The sequence below is a fragment of the Saccoglossus kowalevskii genome, chromosome 14 (assembly GCF_978046115.1).
Source record: "Saccoglossus kowalevskii chromosome 14, keSacKowa6.1, whole genome shotgun sequence".
NCBI lineage: Eukaryota > Metazoa > Hemichordata > Enteropneusta > Harrimaniidae > Saccoglossus > Saccoglossus kowalevskii.
This window is the reverse complement of record NC_140654.1, coordinates 28986832-29006651: the sequence shown is the minus strand read 5'-3', so window position 1 is coordinate 29006651 and position 19820 is coordinate 28986832. Positions and strand designations below refer to the sequence as shown.

General features: G+C 41.6%; 1 protein-coding gene across 3 annotated transcripts in view; it reads right to left on the bottom strand.

Moving 5' to 3' along the window:
* Positions 1–18362, bottom strand: part of LOC102805322 (uncharacterized) — a 261933-nt gene extending 243571 nt beyond the window's left edge. For all 3 annotated transcript variants that reach the window (XR_014931631.1, XM_085508110.1, XM_085508109.1), the window contains exon 1: positions 18289–18362. Coding sequence is in view for 2 of the 3 variants with exons in the window: in XM_085508110.1 (XP_085364236.1) it covers positions 18289–18303 (15 nt within the window). In the remaining variant the exon portion in view is untranslated. The remainder of the gene's footprint in view (positions 1–18288) is intronic.
* Positions 18363–19820: the final 1458 nt, after the last annotated feature.

Genomic DNA, 19820 nt, shown 5'->3' with positions numbered 1-19820 from the left:
GGTGTAAATCGATGGAAGCTATGGAAGCTACCAGGTATGGATTCTAGGCATATGAGTGGTGTAAATCGATGGAAGCTATGGAATCTACCAGGTATAGATGTTAGGGCATATGAGTGGTGTAAATCGTTGGAAGCTATGGAAGGTACCAGGTATAGATGCTAGGGCATATGAGTTGTGTAAATCGATGGAAGCTATGGAAGCTACCAGGTATAGATGCTAGGGCATATGAGTGGTTTTAATCGATGGAAGCTATGGAAGCTACCAGGTATAGATGCTAGGGCATATGAGTGGTGTAAATCGATGGAAGCTATGGAAGCTACCAGGTATACATGCTAGGGAATATGAGTGGTGTAAATCGACAGAAGCTATGGAAGCTACCAGGTATAGATGCTAGGTATATGAGTGGTGTAAATCGATGGAAGCTACCAGGTATAGATGCTAGGCATATGAGTGGTGTAAATCGATGGAAGCTATGGAAGCTACCAGGTATAGATGCTAGGGCATATGAGTGGTGTAAATCGACGGAAGCTATGGAAACTACCAGGTATAGATGCTAGGGCATATGAGTGGTGTAAATCGATGGAAGCTATTGAAGCTACCAGGTATAGATGCTAGGTATATGAGTGGTGTAAATCGATGGAAGCTATGGAAGCTACCAGGTATAGATTCTAGGCATATGAGTGGTGTAAATCAATGGAAGCTATGGAAGCTACCAGGTATGGATTCTAGGCATATGAGTGGTGTAAATCGATGGAAGCTATGGAAGCTACCAGGTATAGATGTTAGGGCATATGAGTGGTGTGAATCGATGGAAGCTATGGAAGCTACCAGGTATAGATGCTAGGCATATAAGTGGTGTAAATCGATGGAAGCTATGGAAGCTACCAGGTACAGATGCTAGGTATATGAGCGGTGTAAATCGATGGAAGCTATGGACGCTGCCAGGTATAGATGCTAGGGCATATGAGTGGTGTAAATCGATGGAAGCTATGGAAGCTACCAGGTATAGATGCTATGGCATATGCGTGGTGTAAATCGATGGAAGCTATGGAAGCTACCAGGTATAGATGCTAGGCATATGGGTGGTGTAAATCGATGGAAGCTATGGAAGCTACCAGGTATAGATGCTAGGCATATGAGTGGTGTAAATCGATGGAAGCTACCAGATATAGATGTTAGGGCATATGAGTGGTGTAAATCGTTGGAAGCTATGGAAGCTACCAGGTATAGATGCTAGGCATATGAGTGGTGTAAATCGATGGAAGCTATGGAAGCTACCAGGTATATATGCTAGGGCATATGAGTGGTGTTAATCGATGGAAGCTATGGAAGCTACCAGGTATAGATGCTAGGCATATGAGTGGTGTAAATCGATGGAAGCTATGGAAGCTACCAGGTATAGATGCTAGGGCATATGAGTGGTGTAAATCGATGGAAGCTATTGAAGCTACCAGGTATAGATGCTAGGTATATGAGTGGTGTAAATCGATGGAAGCTATGGAAGCTACCAGGTATAGATTCTAGGCATATGAGTGGTGTAAATCGATGGAAGCTATGGAAGCTACCAGGTATGGATTCTAGGCATATGAGTGGTGTAAATCGATGGAAGCTATGGAAGCTACCAGGTATAGATGTTAGGGCATATGAGTGGTGTAAATCATTGGAAGCTATGGAAGGTACCAGGTATAGATGCTAGGGCATATGAGTGGTGTAAATCGATGGAAGCTATGGAAGCTACCAGGTATAGATGCTAGGGCATATGAGTGGTGTTAATCGATGGAAGCTATGGAAGCTACCAGGTATAGATGCTAGGGCATATGAGTGGTGTAAATCGATGGAAGCTATGGAAGCTACCAGGTATACATGCTAAGGAATATGAGTGGTGTAAATCGACAGAAGCTATGGAAGCTACCAGGTATAGATGTTAGGTATATGAGTGGTGTAAATCGATGGAAGCTACCAGGTATAGATGCTAGGCATATGAGTGGTGTAAATCGATGGAAGCTATGGAAGCTACCAGGTATAGATGCTAGTGCATATGAGTGGTGTAAATCGACGGAAGCTATGGAAACTACCAGGTATAGATGCTAGGGCATATGAGTGGTGTAAATCGATGGAAGCTATTGAAGCTACCAGGTATAGATGCTAGGTATATGAGTGGTGTAAATCGATGGAAGCTATGGAAGCTACCAGGTATAGATTCTAGGCATATGAGTGGTGTAAATCGATGGAAGCTGTGGAAGCTACCAGGTATGGATTCTAGGCATATGAGTGGTGTAAATCGATGGAAGCTATGGAAGCTACCAGGTATAGATGTTAGGGCATATGAGTGGTGTAAATCGTTGGAAGCTATGGAAGGTACCAGGTATAGATGCTAGGGCATATGAGTGGTGTAAATCGATGGAAGCTATGGAAGCTACCAGGTATAGATGCTAGGGCATATGAGTGGTGTTAATCGATGGAAGCTATGGAAGCTACCAGGTATACATGCTAGGGAATATGAGTGGTGTAAATCGACAGAAGCTATGGAAGCTACCAGGTATAGATGCTAGGTATATGAGTGGTGTAAATCGATGGAAGCTACCAGGTATAGATGCTAGGCATATGAGTGGTGTAAATCGATGGAAGCTATGGAAGCTACCAGGTATAGATGCTAGGGCATATGAGTGGTGTAAATCGATGGAAGCTATGGAAGCTACCAGGTATAGATGCTAGGGCATATGAGAGGTGTAAATCGACGGAAGCTATGGAAACTACCAGGTATAGATGCTAGGGCATATGAGTGGTGTAAATCGATGGAAGCTATTGAAGCTACCAGGTATAGATGCTAGGTATATGAGTGGTGTAAATCGATGGAAGCTATGGAAGCTACCAGGTATAGATTCTAGGCATATGAGTGGTGTAAATCGATGGAGGCTATGGAAGCTACCAGGTATGGATTCTAGGCATATGAGTGGTGTAAATCGATGGAAGCTATGGAAGCTACCAGGTATAGATGTTAGGGCATATGAGTGGTGTAAATCGTTGGAAGCTATGGAAGGTACCAGGTATAGATGCTAGGGCATATGAGTGGTGTAAATCGATGGAAGCTATGGAAGCTACCAGGTATAGATGCTAGGGCATATGAGTGGTGTTAATCGATGGAAGCTATGGAAGCTACCAGGTATAGATGCTAGGGCATATGAGTGGTGTAAATCGATGGAAGCTATGGAAGCTACCAGGTATACATGCTAGGGAATATGAGTGGTGTAAATCGACAGAAGCTATGGAAGCTACCAGGTATAGATGCTAGGTATATGAGTGGTGTAAATCGATGGAAGCTATGGAAGCTACCAGGTATAGATGCTAGGGCATATGAGTGGTGTAAATCGATGGAAGCTATGAAAGCTACCGTGTATAGATGCTAGGTATATGAGTGGTGTAAATCGATGGAAGCTATGGAAGCTACCAGGTATAGATGCTAGGGCATATGAATGGTGTAAATCGATGGAAGCTATGGAAGCTACCAGGTATAGATGCTAGGGCATATGAGTGGTGTAAATCGTTGGAAGCTATGGAAGGTACCAGGTATAGATGCTACGGCATATGAGTGATGTAAATCGACGGAAGTTATGGAAGCTACCAGGTATAGATGCTAGGGCATATGAGTGGTGTAAATCGATGGAAGCTATTGAAGCTACCAGGTATAGATGCTAGGTATATGAGTGGTGTAAATCGATGGAAGCTATGGAAGCTACCAGGTATAGATTCTAGGCATATGAGTGGTGTAAATCGATGGAAGCTATGGAAGCTACCAGGTATAGATTCTAGGCATATGAGTGGTGTAAATCGATGGAAGCTATGGAAGCTACCATGTATGGATTCTAGGCATATGAGTGGTGTAAATTGATGGAAGCTATGGAAGCTACCAGTTATAGATTATAGGCATATGAGTGATGTAAATCGATGGAAGCTATGGAAGCTACCAGGTATAGATGCTAGAGCATATGAGTGATGTAAATCGATGGAGGCTACCAGGTATAGATGCTAGGTATATGAGTTATGTAAATCGATGGAAGCTACCAGGTACAGAGTCTAGGGCATGTGAGTGGTATAAATCGATTAAAGCTACCAAGTATAGATGCTAGGGCGTATTTGAAAACATACTTAATAATAATCTCACCTAATGTTATGTGGTATGTTCAAGATGCACTGTGACATGTGAGTGGTGTAGGTAGATGCAAGCAAGTAAGTACAGAGACTCCAGGATGGGAGTTGTAAAGAGCTAAGGCACGAGAGTGGAATGCAAAAATGCAAACGACCACGTATTGATGCTAGGACACGAGAGTGGTATAAATTAATGGAAGCGACCAAGTGTAGATGCTCGGATCCGATAGTGGTTTAAATCGTTGGAAGCTACCAGGTATAGATGCTAGGCATATGAGTGGTGTAAATCGATGGAAGCTATGGAAGCTACCAGGTATAGATGCTAGGGCATATGAGTGGTGTAAATCGATGGAAGCTGTGGAAGCTACAAGGTATAGATGCTAGGTATATGAGTGGTGTAAATTGATGGAAGCAGTGGAAGCTACCAGGTATAGATGCTAGGGCATATGAGTGGTGTAAATCGATGGAAGCTGTGGAAGCTACCAGGTATAGATGCTAGGTATATGAGTGGTGTAAATCGATGGAAGCTATGGAAGCTACCAGGTATAGATGCTAGGGCATATGAGTGGTGTAAATCGATGGAAGCAATGGAAGCTACCAGGTATAAATGCTAGGGCATATGAGTGGTGTAAATCGACGGAAGCCATGGAAGCTACCAGGTATAGATGCTAGGGCAAATGAATGGTGTAAATCGATGGAAGCTATGGAAGGTACCAGGTATAGATGCTACGGCATATGAGTGATGTAAATCGATGGAAGCTATGGAAGCTACCAGGTATAGATGCTAGGGCATATGAGTGGTGTAAATCGATGGAAGCTATTGAAGCTACCAGGTATAGATGCTAGGTATATGAGTGGTGTAAATCGATGGAAGCTATGCAAGCAACCAGGTATAGATTCTAGGCATATGAGTGGTGTAAATCGATGGAAGCTATGGAAGCCACCAGGTATGGATTCTAGGCATATGAGTGATGTAAATCGATGGAAGCTATGGAAGCTACCAGGTATAGATGCTAGAGCATATGAGTGATGAAAATCGATGGAGGCTACCAGGTATAGATGCTAGGTATATGAGTGGTGTAAATCGATGGAAGCTACCAGGTACAGAGTCTAGGGCATGTGAGTCGTATAAATCGATTAAAGCTACCAAGTATAGATGCTAGGGCGTATTTGAAAACATACTTAATAATAATCTCACCTAATGTTATGTGGTATGTTCAAGATGCACTGTGACATGTGAGTGGTGTAGGTAGATGCAAGCAAGTAAGTACAGAGACTCCAGGATGGGAGTTGTAAAGAGCTAAGGCACGAGAGTGGAATGCAAAAATGCAAATGACCACGTATTGATGCTAGGACACGAGAGTGGTATAAATTAATGGAAGCGACCAAGTGTAGATGCTCGGATCCGATAGTGGTTTAAATCGTTGGAAGCTACCAGGTATAGATGCTGGGCATATGAGTGGTGTAAATCGATGGAAGCTATGGAAGCTACCAGGTATAGATGCTAGGGCATATGCGTGGTGTAAATCGACAGAAGCTATGGAAGCTACCAGGTATAGATGCTAGGCAGCTGAGTGGTGTAAATCGATGGAAACTATGGAAGCTACCAGGTATAGATGCTAGGGCATATGAATGGTGTAAATCGATGGAAGCTATGGAAGCTACCAGGTATAGATGCTAGGGCATATGCGTGGTGTAAATCGACAGAAGCTATGGAAGCTACCAGGTATAGATGCTAGGCATATGAGTGGTGTAAATCGATGGAAACTATGGAAGCTACCAGGTATAGATGCTAGGCATATGAGTGGTGTAAATCGATGGAAGCTACCAGGTATAGATGTTAGGGCATATGAGTGGTGTAAATCGATGGAAGCTATGGAAGCTACCAGGTATAGATGCTAGGGCATATGAGTGGTGTAAATCGATGGAAGCTATGAAAGCTACCAGGTATAGATGCTAGGTATATGAGTGGTGTAAATCGATGGAAGCTATGGAAGCTACCAGGTATAGATGCTAGGGCATATGAATGGTGTAAATCGATGGAAGCTATGGAAGCTACCAGGTATAGATGCTAGGGCATATGAGTGGTGTAAATCGATGGAAGCTATGGAAGGTACCAGGTATAGATGCTACGGCATATGAGTGATGTAAATCGACGGAAGCTATGGAAGCTACCAGGTATAGATGCTAGGGCATATGAGTGGTGTAAATCGATGGAAGCTATTGAAGCTACCAGGTATAGATGCTAGGTACATGTATATGAGTGGTGTAAATCGATGGAAGCTATGGAAGCTACCAGGTATAGATTCTAGGCATATGAGTGGTGTAAATCGATGGAAGCTATTGAAGCTACCAGGTATGGATTCTAGGCATATGAGTGGTGTAAATTGATGGAAGCTATGGAAGCTACCAGTTATAGATTATAGGCATATGAGTGATGTAAATCGATGGAAGCTATGGAAGCTACCAGGTATAGATGCTAGAGCATATGAGTGATGTAAATCGATGGAGGCTACCAGGTATAGATGCTAGGTATATGAGTTATGTAAATCGATGGAAGCTACCAGGTACAGAGTCTAGGGCATGTGAGTGGTATAAATCGATTAAAGCTACCAAGTATAGATGCTAGGGCGTATTTGAAAACATACTTAATAATAATCTCACCTAATGTTATGTGGTATGTTCAAGATGCACTGTGACATGTGAGTGGTGTAGGTAGATGCAAGCAAGTAAGTACAGCGACTCCAGGATGGGAGTTGTAAAGAGCTAAGGCACGAGAGTGGAATGCATAAATGCAAACGACCACGTATTGATGCTAGGACACGAGAGTGGTATAAATTAATGGAAGCGACCAAGTGTAGATGCTCGGATCCGATAGTGGTTTAAATCGTTGGAAGCTACCAGGTATAGATGCTAGGCATATGAGTGGTGTAAATCGATGGAAGCTATGGAAGCTACCAGGTATAGATGCTAGGGCATATGAGTGGTGTAAATCGATGGAAGCTGTGGAAGCTACAAGGTATAGATGCTAGGTATATGAGTGGTGTAAATTGATGGAAGCAGTGGAAGCTACCAGGTATAGATGCTAGGGCATATGAGTGGTGTAAATCGATGGAAGCTGTGGAAGCTACCAGGTATAGATGCTAGGTATATGAGTAGTGTACATCGATGGAAGCTATGGAAGCTACCAGGTATAGATGCTAGGGCATATGAGTGGTGTATATCGATGGAAGCTATGAAAGCTACCGTGTATAGATGCTAGGTATATGAGTGGTGTAAATCGATGGAAGCTATGGAAGCTACCAGGTATAGATGTTAGGGCATATGAATGGTGTAAATCGATGGAAGCTATGGAAGCTACCAGGTATAGATGCTAGGGCATATGCGTGGTGTAAATCGACAGAAGCTATGGAAGCTACCAGGTATAGATGCTAGGCATATGAGTGGTGTAAATCGATGGAAACTATGGAAGCTACCAGGTATAGATGCTAGGCATATGAGTGGTGTAAATCGATGGAAGCTACCAGGTATAGATGTTAGGGCATATGAGTGGTGTAAATCGATGGAAGCTATGGAAGCTACCAGGTATAGATGCTAGGGCATATGAGTGGTGTAAATCGATGGAAGCTATGAAAGCTACCGTGTATAGATGCTAGGTATATGAGTGGTGTAAATCGATGGAAGCTATGGAAGCTACCAGGTATAGATGCTAGGGCATATGAATGGTGTAAATCGATGGAAGCTATGGAAGCTACCAGGTATAGATGCTAGGGCATATGAGTGGTGTAAATCGATGGAAGCTATGGAAGGTACCAGGTATAGATGCTAGGGCATATGAGTGGTGTAAATCGATGGAAGCTATTGAAGCTACCAGGTATAGATGCTAGGCATATGAGTGGTGTAAATCGATGGAAGCTATGGAAGCTACCAGGTATAGATGCTAGGGCATATGAGTGGTGTAAATCGATGGAAGCTGTGGAAGCTACAAGGTATAGATGCTAGGTATATGAGTGGTGTAAATTGATGGAAGCAGTGGAATCTACCAGGTATAGATGCTAGGGCATATGAATGGTGTAAATCGATGGAAGCTGTGGAAGCTACCAGGTATAGATGCTAGGGCATATGAGTGGTGTAAATCGATGGAAGCTATGAAAGCTACCGTGTATAGATGCTAGGTATATGAGTGGTGTAAATCGATGGAAGCTATGGAAGCTACCAGGTATAGATGCTAGGGCATATGAATGGTGTAAATCGATGGAAGCTATGGAAGCTACCAGGTATAGATGCTAGGGCATATGCGTGGTGTAAATCGACAGAAGCTATGGAAGCTACCAGGTATAGATGCTAGGCATATGAGTGGTGTAAATCGATGGAAACTATGGAAGCTACCAGGTATAGATGCTAGGCATATGAGTGGTGTAAATCGATGGAAGCTACCAGGTATAGATGTTAGGGCATATGAGTGGTGTAAATCGGTGGAAGCTATGGAAGCTACCAGGTATAGATGTTAGGGCATATGAGTGGTGTAAATCGATGGAAGCTATGAAAGCTACCGTGTATAGATGCTAGGTATATGAGTGGTGTAAATCGTTGGAAGCTATGGAAGCTACCAGGTATAGATGCTAGGGCATATGAATGGTGTAAATCGATGGAAGCTATGGAAGCTACCAGGTATAGATGCTAGGGCATATGAGTGGTGTAAATCGATGGAAGCTATGGAAGGTACCAGGTATAGATGCTACGGCATATGAGTGATGTAAATCGACGGAAGCAATGGAAGCTACCAGGTATAGATGCTAGGGCATATGAGTGGTGTAAATCGATGGAAGCTATTGAAGCTACCAGGTATAGATGCTAGGTATATGAGTGGTGTAAAACGATGGAAGCTATGGAAGCTACCAGGTATAGATTCTAGGCATATGAGTGGTGTAAATCGATGGAAGCTATGGAAGCTACCAGGTATGTATTCTAGGCATATGAGTGGTGTAAATTGATGGAAGCTATGGAAGCTACCAGTTATAGATTATAGGCATATGAGTGATGTAAATCGATGGAAGCTATGGAAGCTACCAGGTATAGATGCTAGAGCATATGAGTGATGTAAATCGATGGAGGCTACCAGGTATAGATGCTAGGTATATGAGTTATGTAAATCGATGGAAGCTACCAGGTACAGAGTCTAGGGCATGTGAGTCGTATAAATCGATTAAAGCTACCAAGTATAGATGCTAGGGCGTATTTGAAAACATACTTAATAATAATCTCACCTAATGTTATGTGGTATGTTCAAGATGCACTGTGACATGTGAGTGGTGTAGGTAGATGCAAGCAAGTAAGTACAGAGACTCCAGGATGGGAGTTGTAAAGAGCTAAGGCACGAGAGTGGAATGCATAAATGCAAACGACCACGTATTGATGTAGGACACGAGAGTGGTATAAATTAATGGAAGCGACCAAGTGTAGATGCTCGGATTCGATAGTGGTTTAAATCGTTGGAAGCTACCAGGTATAGATGCTAGGCATATGAGTGGTGTAAATCGATGGAAGCTACCAGGTATAGATGCTAGGGCATATGAGTGGTGTAAATCGATGGAAGCTGTGGAAGCTACAAGGTATAGATGCTAGGTATATGAGTGGTGTAAATTGATGGAAGCAGTGGAAGCTACCAGGTATAGATGCTAGGGCATATGAGTGGTGTAAATCGATGGAAGCTGGGGAAGCTACCAGGTATAGATGCTAGGTATATGAATGGTGTAAATCGATGGAAGCTATGGAAGCTACCAGGTATAGATGCTAGGGCATATGAGTGGTGTAAATCGATGGAAGCTATGAAAGCTACCGTGTATAGATGCTAGGTATATGAGTGGTGTAAATCGATGGAAGCTATGGAAGCTACCAGGTATAGATGCTAGGGCATATGAATGGTGTAAATCGATGGAAGCTATGGAAGCTACCAGGTATAGATGCTAGGGCATATGCGTGGTGTAAATCGACAGAAGCTATGGAAGCTACCAGGTATAGATGCTAGGCATATGAGTGGTGTAAATCGATGGAAACTATGGAAGCTACCAGGTATAGATGCTAGGCATATGAGTGGTGTAAATCGATGGAAGCTACCAGGTATAGATGTTAGGGCATATGAGTGGTGTAAATCGATGGAAGCTATGGAAGCTACCAGGTATAGATGCTAGGGCATATGAGTGGTGTAAATCGATGGAAGCTATGAAAGCTACCGTGTATAGATGCTAGGTATATGAGTGGTGTAAATCGATGGAAGCTATGGAAGCTACCAGGTATAGATGCTAGGGCATATGAATGGTGTAAATCGATGGAAGCTATGGAAGCTACCAGGTATAGATGCTAGGGCATATGAGTGGTGTAAATCGATGGAAGCTATGGAAGGTACCAGGTATAGATGCTACGGCATATGAGTGATGTAAATCGACGGAAGCTATGGAAGCTACCAGGTATAGATGCTAGGGCATATGAGTGGTGTAAATCGATGGAAGCTATTGAAGCTACCAGGTATAGATGCTAGGTATATGAGTGGTGTAAATCGATGGAAGCTATGAAAGCTACCGTGTATAGATGCTAGGTATATGAGTGGTGTAAATCGATGGAAGCTATGGAAGCTGCCAGGTATAGATGCTAGGGCATATGAGTGGTGTAAATCGATGGAAGCTATGGAAGCTACCAGGTATAGATGCTAGGTATGTGAGTGGTGTAAATCGATGGAAGCTATGGAAGCTACCAGGTATAGATTCTAGGTATATGAGTGGTGTAAATCGATGGAAGCTACCAGGTATAGATGCTAGGGCATATGAGTGGTGTAAATCGATGGAGGCTATGGAAGCTAACAGGTATAGATGCTAGGTGTATGAGTGGTGTAAATCGATGGAAGCTATGGAAGCTACCAGGTATAGATGCTAGGGCATATGAGTGGTGTAAATCGATGGAGGCTATGGAAGCTAACAGGTATAGATGCTAGCTGTATGAGTGGTGTAAATCGATGGAAGCTATGGAAGCTACCAGGTATAGATGCTAGGTATATGAGTTGTGCAAATCGATGGAAGCTGCCAGGTATAGATGCTAGGGCACGAGACTGGAATAAATCGATGGAAACGACCAAGTATAGAGGCTAGGGCATGTGAGTGGTATAAATCGATGGAAGGGACCAAGTACAGAGTCTAGGGCATGTGAGTGGTATAAATCGATTAAAGCTACCAAGTATAGATGCTAGGCCGTGTGAGTGGAATAAATTGGTGGAGGCTACCAAGTATAGAGGCTATAGGTAGGCCATGTGAGTGGAATAAATCGGTGGAGGCTACCAAGTATAGAGGCTATAGGTAGGCCATGTGAGTGGAATAAATCGATGGAGGCTACCAAGTACAGAGGCTATGGGTAGGCCATGTGAGTGGAATAAATCGGTGGAGGCTACCAAGTATAGAGGCTATAGGTAGGCCATGTGAGTGGAATAAATCGATGGAGGCTACCAAGTACAGAGGCTATAGGTAGGCCATGTGAATGGAATAAATCGGTGGAGGCTACCAAGTATAGAGGCTATAGCTAGGGCATATGCGTGGTATAAATTGGTGGAGGCTACCAAGTATAGAGGCTATAGCTAGGCCATAGGAGTGGAATAAATCGGCGGAGGCTACCAAGTATAGAGGCTATAGCTAGGGCATGTGAGTAGTATAAATCGATGGAGGCTACCAAGTATAGAGTTTATAGCTAGGCCATGTGAGTGGAATAAATCGGTGGAGGCTACCAAGTATAGAGGCTATAGCTAGGACATGCGAGGGGTATAAATCAGTGGAAGCTACCAGACATAGATGCTAGGGCATGTGAGTGGTATAAATCGATGGAGGTTACCAAGTATAGAGGCTATAGCTAGGGCATGTGAGTGGTATAAATCGATGGAGGTTACCAAGTATAGAGGCTAGAGCTAGGGCATGTGAGGGGTATAAATCGGTGGAGGTTACCAAGTATAGAGGCTATAGCTAGGGCATGTGAGTGGTATAAATCGATGGAAGCTACCAAACATAGATGCTAGGGCATGTGAGTGGTATAAATCGATTGAACCTACCAAGTATAGAAGCTAGGGCATGAGAATGTTATAAATCGATGGGAGCGACCAAGTATAGATGCTAGGACACGAGAGTGATGCTAGAGCATGTGTGAGGTAAAAATCGATGGAAGGGACCAAGTATATATGCTAGGGCACGAGAGTGGTATAAATCATTGAAATCTACCAAGTATAGATGCTAGAGCATGTGAGAGGTATAAATCGATTGAAGCTACCAAGTATATATGCTAGGGCACGAGAGTGGTATAAATCGATGGAAACGACCAAGTATAGATGCTAGGGCACGAGAGTGGTATAAATCATTGGAAGCTACCAAGTATAAATGCTAGAGCATGTGTGAGGTAAAAATCGATGGAAGCGACCAAGTATATATGCTAGGGCACAAGAGTGGTATAAATCATTGAAATCTACCAAGTATAGATGCTAGAGCATGTGAGAGGTATAAATCGATTGAAGCTACCAAGTATATATGCTAGGGCACGAGAGTGGTATAAATCATTGAAATCTACCAAGTATAGATGCTAGAGCATGTGAGAGGTATAAATCGATTGAAGCTACCAAGTATTTATGCTAGGACACGAGAGTGGTATAAATCGATGGAAGCCAACAAGTATAGATGCTAGGGCACGAGAGTGGTATAAATCATTGGAATCTACCAAGTATAGATGCTAGAGCATGTGAGAGGTATAAATCGATTGAAACTACCAAGTATTTATGCTAGGACACGAGAGTGGTATAAATCGATGGAAGCCACCAAGTATAGATGCTAGGGCACGAGAGTGGTATAAATCATTGGAATCTACCAAGTATAGATGCTAGAGCATGTGTAAGGTAAAAATCGATGGAAGCGACCAAGTATATATGCTAGGGCACGAGAGTGGTATAAATCATTGAAATCTACCAAGTATAGATGCTAGAGCATGTGAGAGGTATAAATCGATTGAAGCTACCAAGTATTTATGCTAGGACACGAGAGTGGTATAAATCGATGGAAGCCACCAAGTATAGATGCTAGGGCACGAGAGTGGTATAAATCATTGGAATCTACCAAGTATAGATGCTAGAGCATGTGAGAGGTATAAATCATTGGAAGCGACCAAGTATATATGCTAGGGCACGAGAGTGGTATACGTCATTGGAAGCGACCAAGTATAGATGCTAAATCATGTGAGAGGTATAAATCATTGGAAGCGACCAAGTATATATGCCAGGGCACGAGAGTGGTATAAGTCATTGGAAACTATCAAGTATAGATGCTAGAGCATGTGGGAGGTATAAATCGGTGGAGGCTACCAAGTATAGAGGATATAGCTAGGGCATGTGAGTGGCATAAATCGATGGAGGCTACCAAGTATAGAGGCTATAGCTAGGGCATGTGAGTGGTATAAATCGATGGAAGCTACCAAGTATAAAGGATATAGTTAGGGCATGTGAGTGGTATAAATCGGTGGAGGTTACCAAGTATAGAGGCTATAGCTAGGGCATGTGAGTGGTATAAATCGGTGGAGGCTACCAAGTATAGAGGACATAGCTAGGGCATGTGAGTGGTATAAATCGATGGAGGCTACCAAGTATAAAGGATATAGCTAGGGGCATGTGAGTGGTATAAATCGATGGAGGCTACCTAGTATAGAGGCTATAGCTAGGGCATGTGAGTGGTATAAATCGATGGAGGCTACCAAGTATAGAGGCTATAGCTAGGGCATGTGAGTGGTATAAATCGATGGAGGCTACCAAGTATAAAGGATATAGCTAGGGGCATGTGAGTGGTATAAATCGATGGAGGCTACCAAGTATAAAGAATATAGCTAGGGGCATGTGAGTGGTATAAATCGGTGGAGGTTACCAAGTATAGAGGCTATAGCTAGGGCATGTGAGTGGTATAAATCGATGGAGGCTACCAAGTATAAAGGATATAGCTAGGGCATGAGAGTGGTATAAATCGGTGAAGGTTACCAAGTATAGAGGCTATAGCTAGGGCATGTGAGTGGTATAAATCGGTGGAGGCTACCAAGTATAGAGGCTATAGCTAGGGCATGAGAGTGGTATAAATCGGTGGAGGTTACCAAGTATAGAGGCTATAGCTAGGGCATGAGAGTGGTATAAATCGATGGAGGCTACAAAGTATAATGGATATAGCTAGGGCATGAGAGTGGTATAAATCAATGGAGGCTACCAAGTATAAAGGATATAGCTAGGGCATGAGAGTGGTATAAATCAATGGAGGCTACCAAGTATAAAGGATATAGCTAGGGCATGAGAGTGGTATAAATCAATGGAAGCTACCAAGTATAAAGGATATAGCTAGGGCATGAGAGTGGTATAAATCAATGGAGGCTACCAAGTATAAAGGATATAGCTAGGGCATGAGAGTGGTATAAATCGATGGAGGCTACCAAGTATAAAGAATATAGCTAGGGGCATGTGAGTGGTATAAATCGGTGGAGGTTACCAAGTATAGAGGCTATAGCTAGGGCATGTGAGTGGTATAAATCGATGGAGGCTACCAAGTATAAAGGATATAGCTAGGGCATGAGAGTGGTATAAATCGGTGAAGGTTACCAAGTATAGAGGCTATAGCTAGGGCATGTGAGTGGTATAAATCGGTGGAGGCTACCAAGTATAGAGGCTATAGCTAGGGCATGAGAGTGGTATAAATCGGTGGACGTTACCAAGTATAGAGGCTATAGCTAGGGCATGAGAGTGGTATAAATCAATGGAGGCTACCAAGTATAAAGGATATAGCTAGGGCATGAGAGTGGTATAAATCGATGGAGGCTACCAAGTATAAAGAATATAGCTAGGGGCATGTGAGTGGTATAAATCGGTGGAGGTTACCAAGTATAGAGGCTATAGCTAGGGCATGTGAGTGGTATAAATCGATGGAGGCTACCAAGTATAAAGGATATAGCTAGGGCATGAGAGTGGTATAAATCGGTGAAGGTTACCAAGTATAGAGGCTATAGCTAGGGCATGTGAGTGGTATAAATCGGTGGAGGCTACCAAGTATAGAGGCTATAGCTAGGGCATGAGAGTGGTATAAATCGGTGGACGTTACCAAGTATAGAGGCTATAGCTAAGGCATGAGAGTGGTATAAATCGATGGAGGCTACCAAGTATAAAGGATATAGCTAGAGCATGAGAGTGGTATAAATCAATGGAAGCTACCAAGTATAAAGGATATAGCTAGGGCATGAGAGTGGTATAAATCAATGGAGGCTACCAAGTATAAAGGATATAGCTAGGGCATGAGAGTGGTATAAATCGATGGAGGCTACCAAGTATAAAGGATATAGCTAGGGCATGAGAGTGGTATAAATCAATGGAGGTTACCAAGTATAGAGGCTATAGCTAGGGCATGTGAGTGGTATAAATCGGTGGAGGTTACCAAGTATAAAGGATATAGCTAGGTCATGTGAGTGGTATAAATCGGTGGAGGTTACCAAGTATAGAGGCTATAGCTAGGGCATGTGAGTGGTATAAATCGGTGGAGGTTACCAAGTATAAAGGCTATAGCTAGGGCATGTGAGTGGTATAAATCACTGGAAATGAGATCAATGATTCGCTTGAGGCTTTCCACTAGACACGCGAAAATTGACTCGGAGAAGCTGGTTGGGTGTTTGAAAGAGTTTTGTAAAAAACTAAGATAATAGCTTCCTCCAATGGACACACTGATTGGCTCTTATAACTTTACAGACTAATCCCCAAGGACCAACAGCGTATCCCACAGTAGATTACTTCGATTACACAGAGATTACTTGTATAGCACCGATATGTACTGTGGTAGTATTTCTATAGTACTAGTACTGTCAATGCCTCCAGAGGTTGGTGTAGAAGTGGTAGTTGTCGAAGTCAATGGACATGACGTCATTGTTACTAAGTGTTATTATGTTCTTCATAATGTCAGGCTGTTCATAAAAGACAAATGGGCAGTCCCTGGAACATTGACATCTGTCATACTCAACGAGCTTGGAAAACAAACCAGCATAACCAATGTCTTTCAGTACCACACCTTTCACCGCGAGGGGCCACATATTACCTGCGAGGGATAAGCTTACAACCATCATACTAGTTAGTAGGTATGGTGTTTGAATAGTCGGAGGATACTCTGATTAAACCTCTGATATGGAAGGGTTAAAACTGTCGAGAAGCTGCACAAACTCAACTTTGAGATAGTCATGAGCATATTTTAGGTTGACTTGTTTAACTGTTCAGAGTTCCAACAAAAAATCGATGTTGCCCGTAACTCGGAGTTCGGTTAAATGTTAATTAAAGTTCGAGTTACTAAATATGGACGGTTTGTTTAACGTTAACATTTTGTAATTCGAATTTTAAATTAATATCAATGTTGAACAAAACAAATTATATATGTGGCTCATAACTCAAAATGTTGTTAACAAACTAAGTGAACCTCGATTTGAGCGTAGTTTTGCAAAAGAGGGCATACTCAATAGTTTAGAACATATTGACATGTCGTGTTTGTGACTCGATGATTTCGTAACTCGTTGTCCGTAAATCGAACAATTCAGCATCTCAAAGTTAATGCCCCATCGTATTAACAAATTTGTCTCAACAAAACTAATGTTAACACAACACATGATTTCACTCGATTTTTGATAGTTTAGAGTTTCTACGAAAATTCAAGGGATATACAGACGTTTGTTTCCATGTAAGCAATATGTTTCTTTTTTCAAAACAGAATATATAAGATCTACCGCATCACGAAAGCTGCTAGCAAGAACAGAAGGCGGTTGTAAAATGAAAGAAAAACTATAAATTGTAAAGTATTTCAACAAATGTTATGTTATTCTCACTCCCTGTGAATAACGGCAAGGTAAATGCTACGTCAAATTATAGTACTGCGCGTACGGCACCTAATCACCGAGCTTCACGCCACTACACGTCTCCCCCTCGGCCACCGGGCATCCCCAAAAAGGATGCTTAATAACCGAGCTTATTACGTGCAGAGAACATAAAAACCCGTCCACGCGATCCGCGCCACACAGCGTGGCCAGAATGCAGTAAATGAATTTATTTATTTAGACGTTGTTATTGAATGATGTCACGTATCGTTTAGTGACATGTTTCTTGAAAGAAAACCATTAAGAGTACAGTATTAACAGATGGAGAATCGTGATCCGTATTTGGAATTTGTTTATATATTATTTCTTGTGCATTGTGAAAGTGTGTCTTATTTTACGTGAATCGTGAAATATATGCATGAGCTAAAATTATTTATTTATTTATTTAAACAAAGCAAATTACGTCACGTGAAACTAAATAAATTCAAAGCTACCTATAAAACTCAATATTTAGAATGTTCTATGTGAAAAGTTGACAGTCAGTTTTGCATGATTTAGGTATACATAAATGTATCTACGAGGTGTCAGTATATTCTATTTAAAAGAATGAAAATGATATCTTCTTTCAACAACAAAAATGCATACTGATGGGTTTCGCTGTAATGACTCGCTGTAAAAAGGGTGTTCTAGTAATTAATTAATTTAATCTTCTAAAGGCGTTTGTTATATTAGATACATATTTGGTATTCTAACTACGTCATGCAATGTCAATAGAAACACCAGGAAGTATTCACTGTGAATTGTCTGAACAATTGTTCGTGATATGTGAATAGCATTTTTATTCTCCGTGAGTTGTGATCAAGACCACCCTTTTCCCTCCTTTTAGTAATAGTCTCCTAAATGTCAGTACTCAGACCCAGGATGGCGTGAAGCCAGTTGGTCAGTACTCAGACCCAGGATGGCGTGAAGCCAGTTGGTCAGTCACTCAGCTAGCCTTATACCGCGTTAGTATTCTAGATATACTAGTAATGCGATTCGTTGCTAGTTCCTGTTTGCAATTGCAATACATAGCCATAGCTTACATTGTAAACGGAACCGACGGATACAAGGCTAGCCGCATGCGCATGATATCCCGTCGTCCTTTATTTCGGGAGCTGCTGTCCCGTAAACAAAATAAAACTTTATCAGTCGTTCTTAAAAGCGTAGACCTAAAGTCTATGTTCAAAGTTTACAAATATTTTAAATTATGCCTACCTCAGAGTCGGCCATGCTGCTTCAAGCTTCGTCTAAACAGTATTGCATTGCGCGATTACGAAAGATAAGGTGCCTTGGCGTAATTAGTGCATAACGATCTTTTGTTAACGTTCAGATCACGGGGACATTGAAAAGAGTGTCACACAATACGACAGGAATAACTTGCCTTGCCAGACATTCGAGTCATGCACTACTGGCTTTAAAAAAAATGATCATGATATATATATATATATACCAGTAATTTTAATGAAAAAAAAGTACATTTATCTTAGTAATAGTGACACCTGTTGTTTAGTGTGATGGACCCCCACGGTTGGGTACAGGAGCATAGAAGTTTTTAATTAAAATTGTTTTCCATAAGAAACATGAAACCATCATACATGGCCTTATAAACAGCCTTTTACTTCATAGTGGGGTGGGTGGAGTAAAGCTGTGATTATTTTTATTACTTTCTGACCATCTAGTTTGCCATTTACCATGTCCATATAAACTAAAGCTCCAGCCAATATCAGATTTGACTACTTGTTTCAAGCTATGGCACTTGGAAATGAGTGTTGTGACATGTGGCAAATGTCCAACTGTCTTGGTTAATAAGATTGGCTATATTTCAACTAGAAACAGGTAAACCAGTATACCTGTATGTACGAAGCCAGTGAATGTTATTCAAGCCAAAGAAACTGCATCTATTTATATAAATACACATGGACAGAGAATATTTTCTTGGAGCACTAAATGTGACAATTGCCCTACTGTCTGTGATAAATATACCACACCAGCTACATAGTGCCCGACGAGGAGTTGGGTAGGTAGTGAAGAAAAACATTGACTGAAGCCTGGCAGAGGACTGAATTGTTGTCAACAGCAACAAACATACTGGGAAAGTCAAAGACAGTGAAAAAACAAACAAAAAAAACACACAGGCATATAAATACTAACTTTCTAGGATCTTTATTGACTCCAAGTAATCCAGAGTAGAACGAGATGAATCAACGCTATACTCCGCCATCTTTATTTTAATATTAGATGCAACCATTATTCTGTAGGGGACAACGGGTCATAACTTGAGGGGAGTTAACACCCATGATTTTTAAAATGCCTTGATCAATAAGAGTCTAAGTTACAGGGAACATTATTTTCATTTTTCAGTGGACCAATAAATGCATTTGACAGGAAAATAGAAAAACTCTACCACAACAGCAATTAGAACAGCTTGCTGCATTATAAGTATCACTTCCCTGTCAAATTAGTGGTTCATGCTTATTTGAATCTGACACACCTTGCTAGGCTTGAACTCCAATCAGAGCATTCCAAATAAACATGATTCTTCACAATACTAGAGGGCGCTCTGACCAAAAAATTGCCATGATCTAAATAAAAAGAACTGATATATATATATATATATATTGTAATTTAAAATAATTATTCTATTCTGGCAAAATTAAAACTAAAGTATTACAGTTTTTTCAAGAAACTTGTCGTAATATTTATCAAAAATCGCTATTTTTAGAACAATTCAATAAGAATAGTGTTTT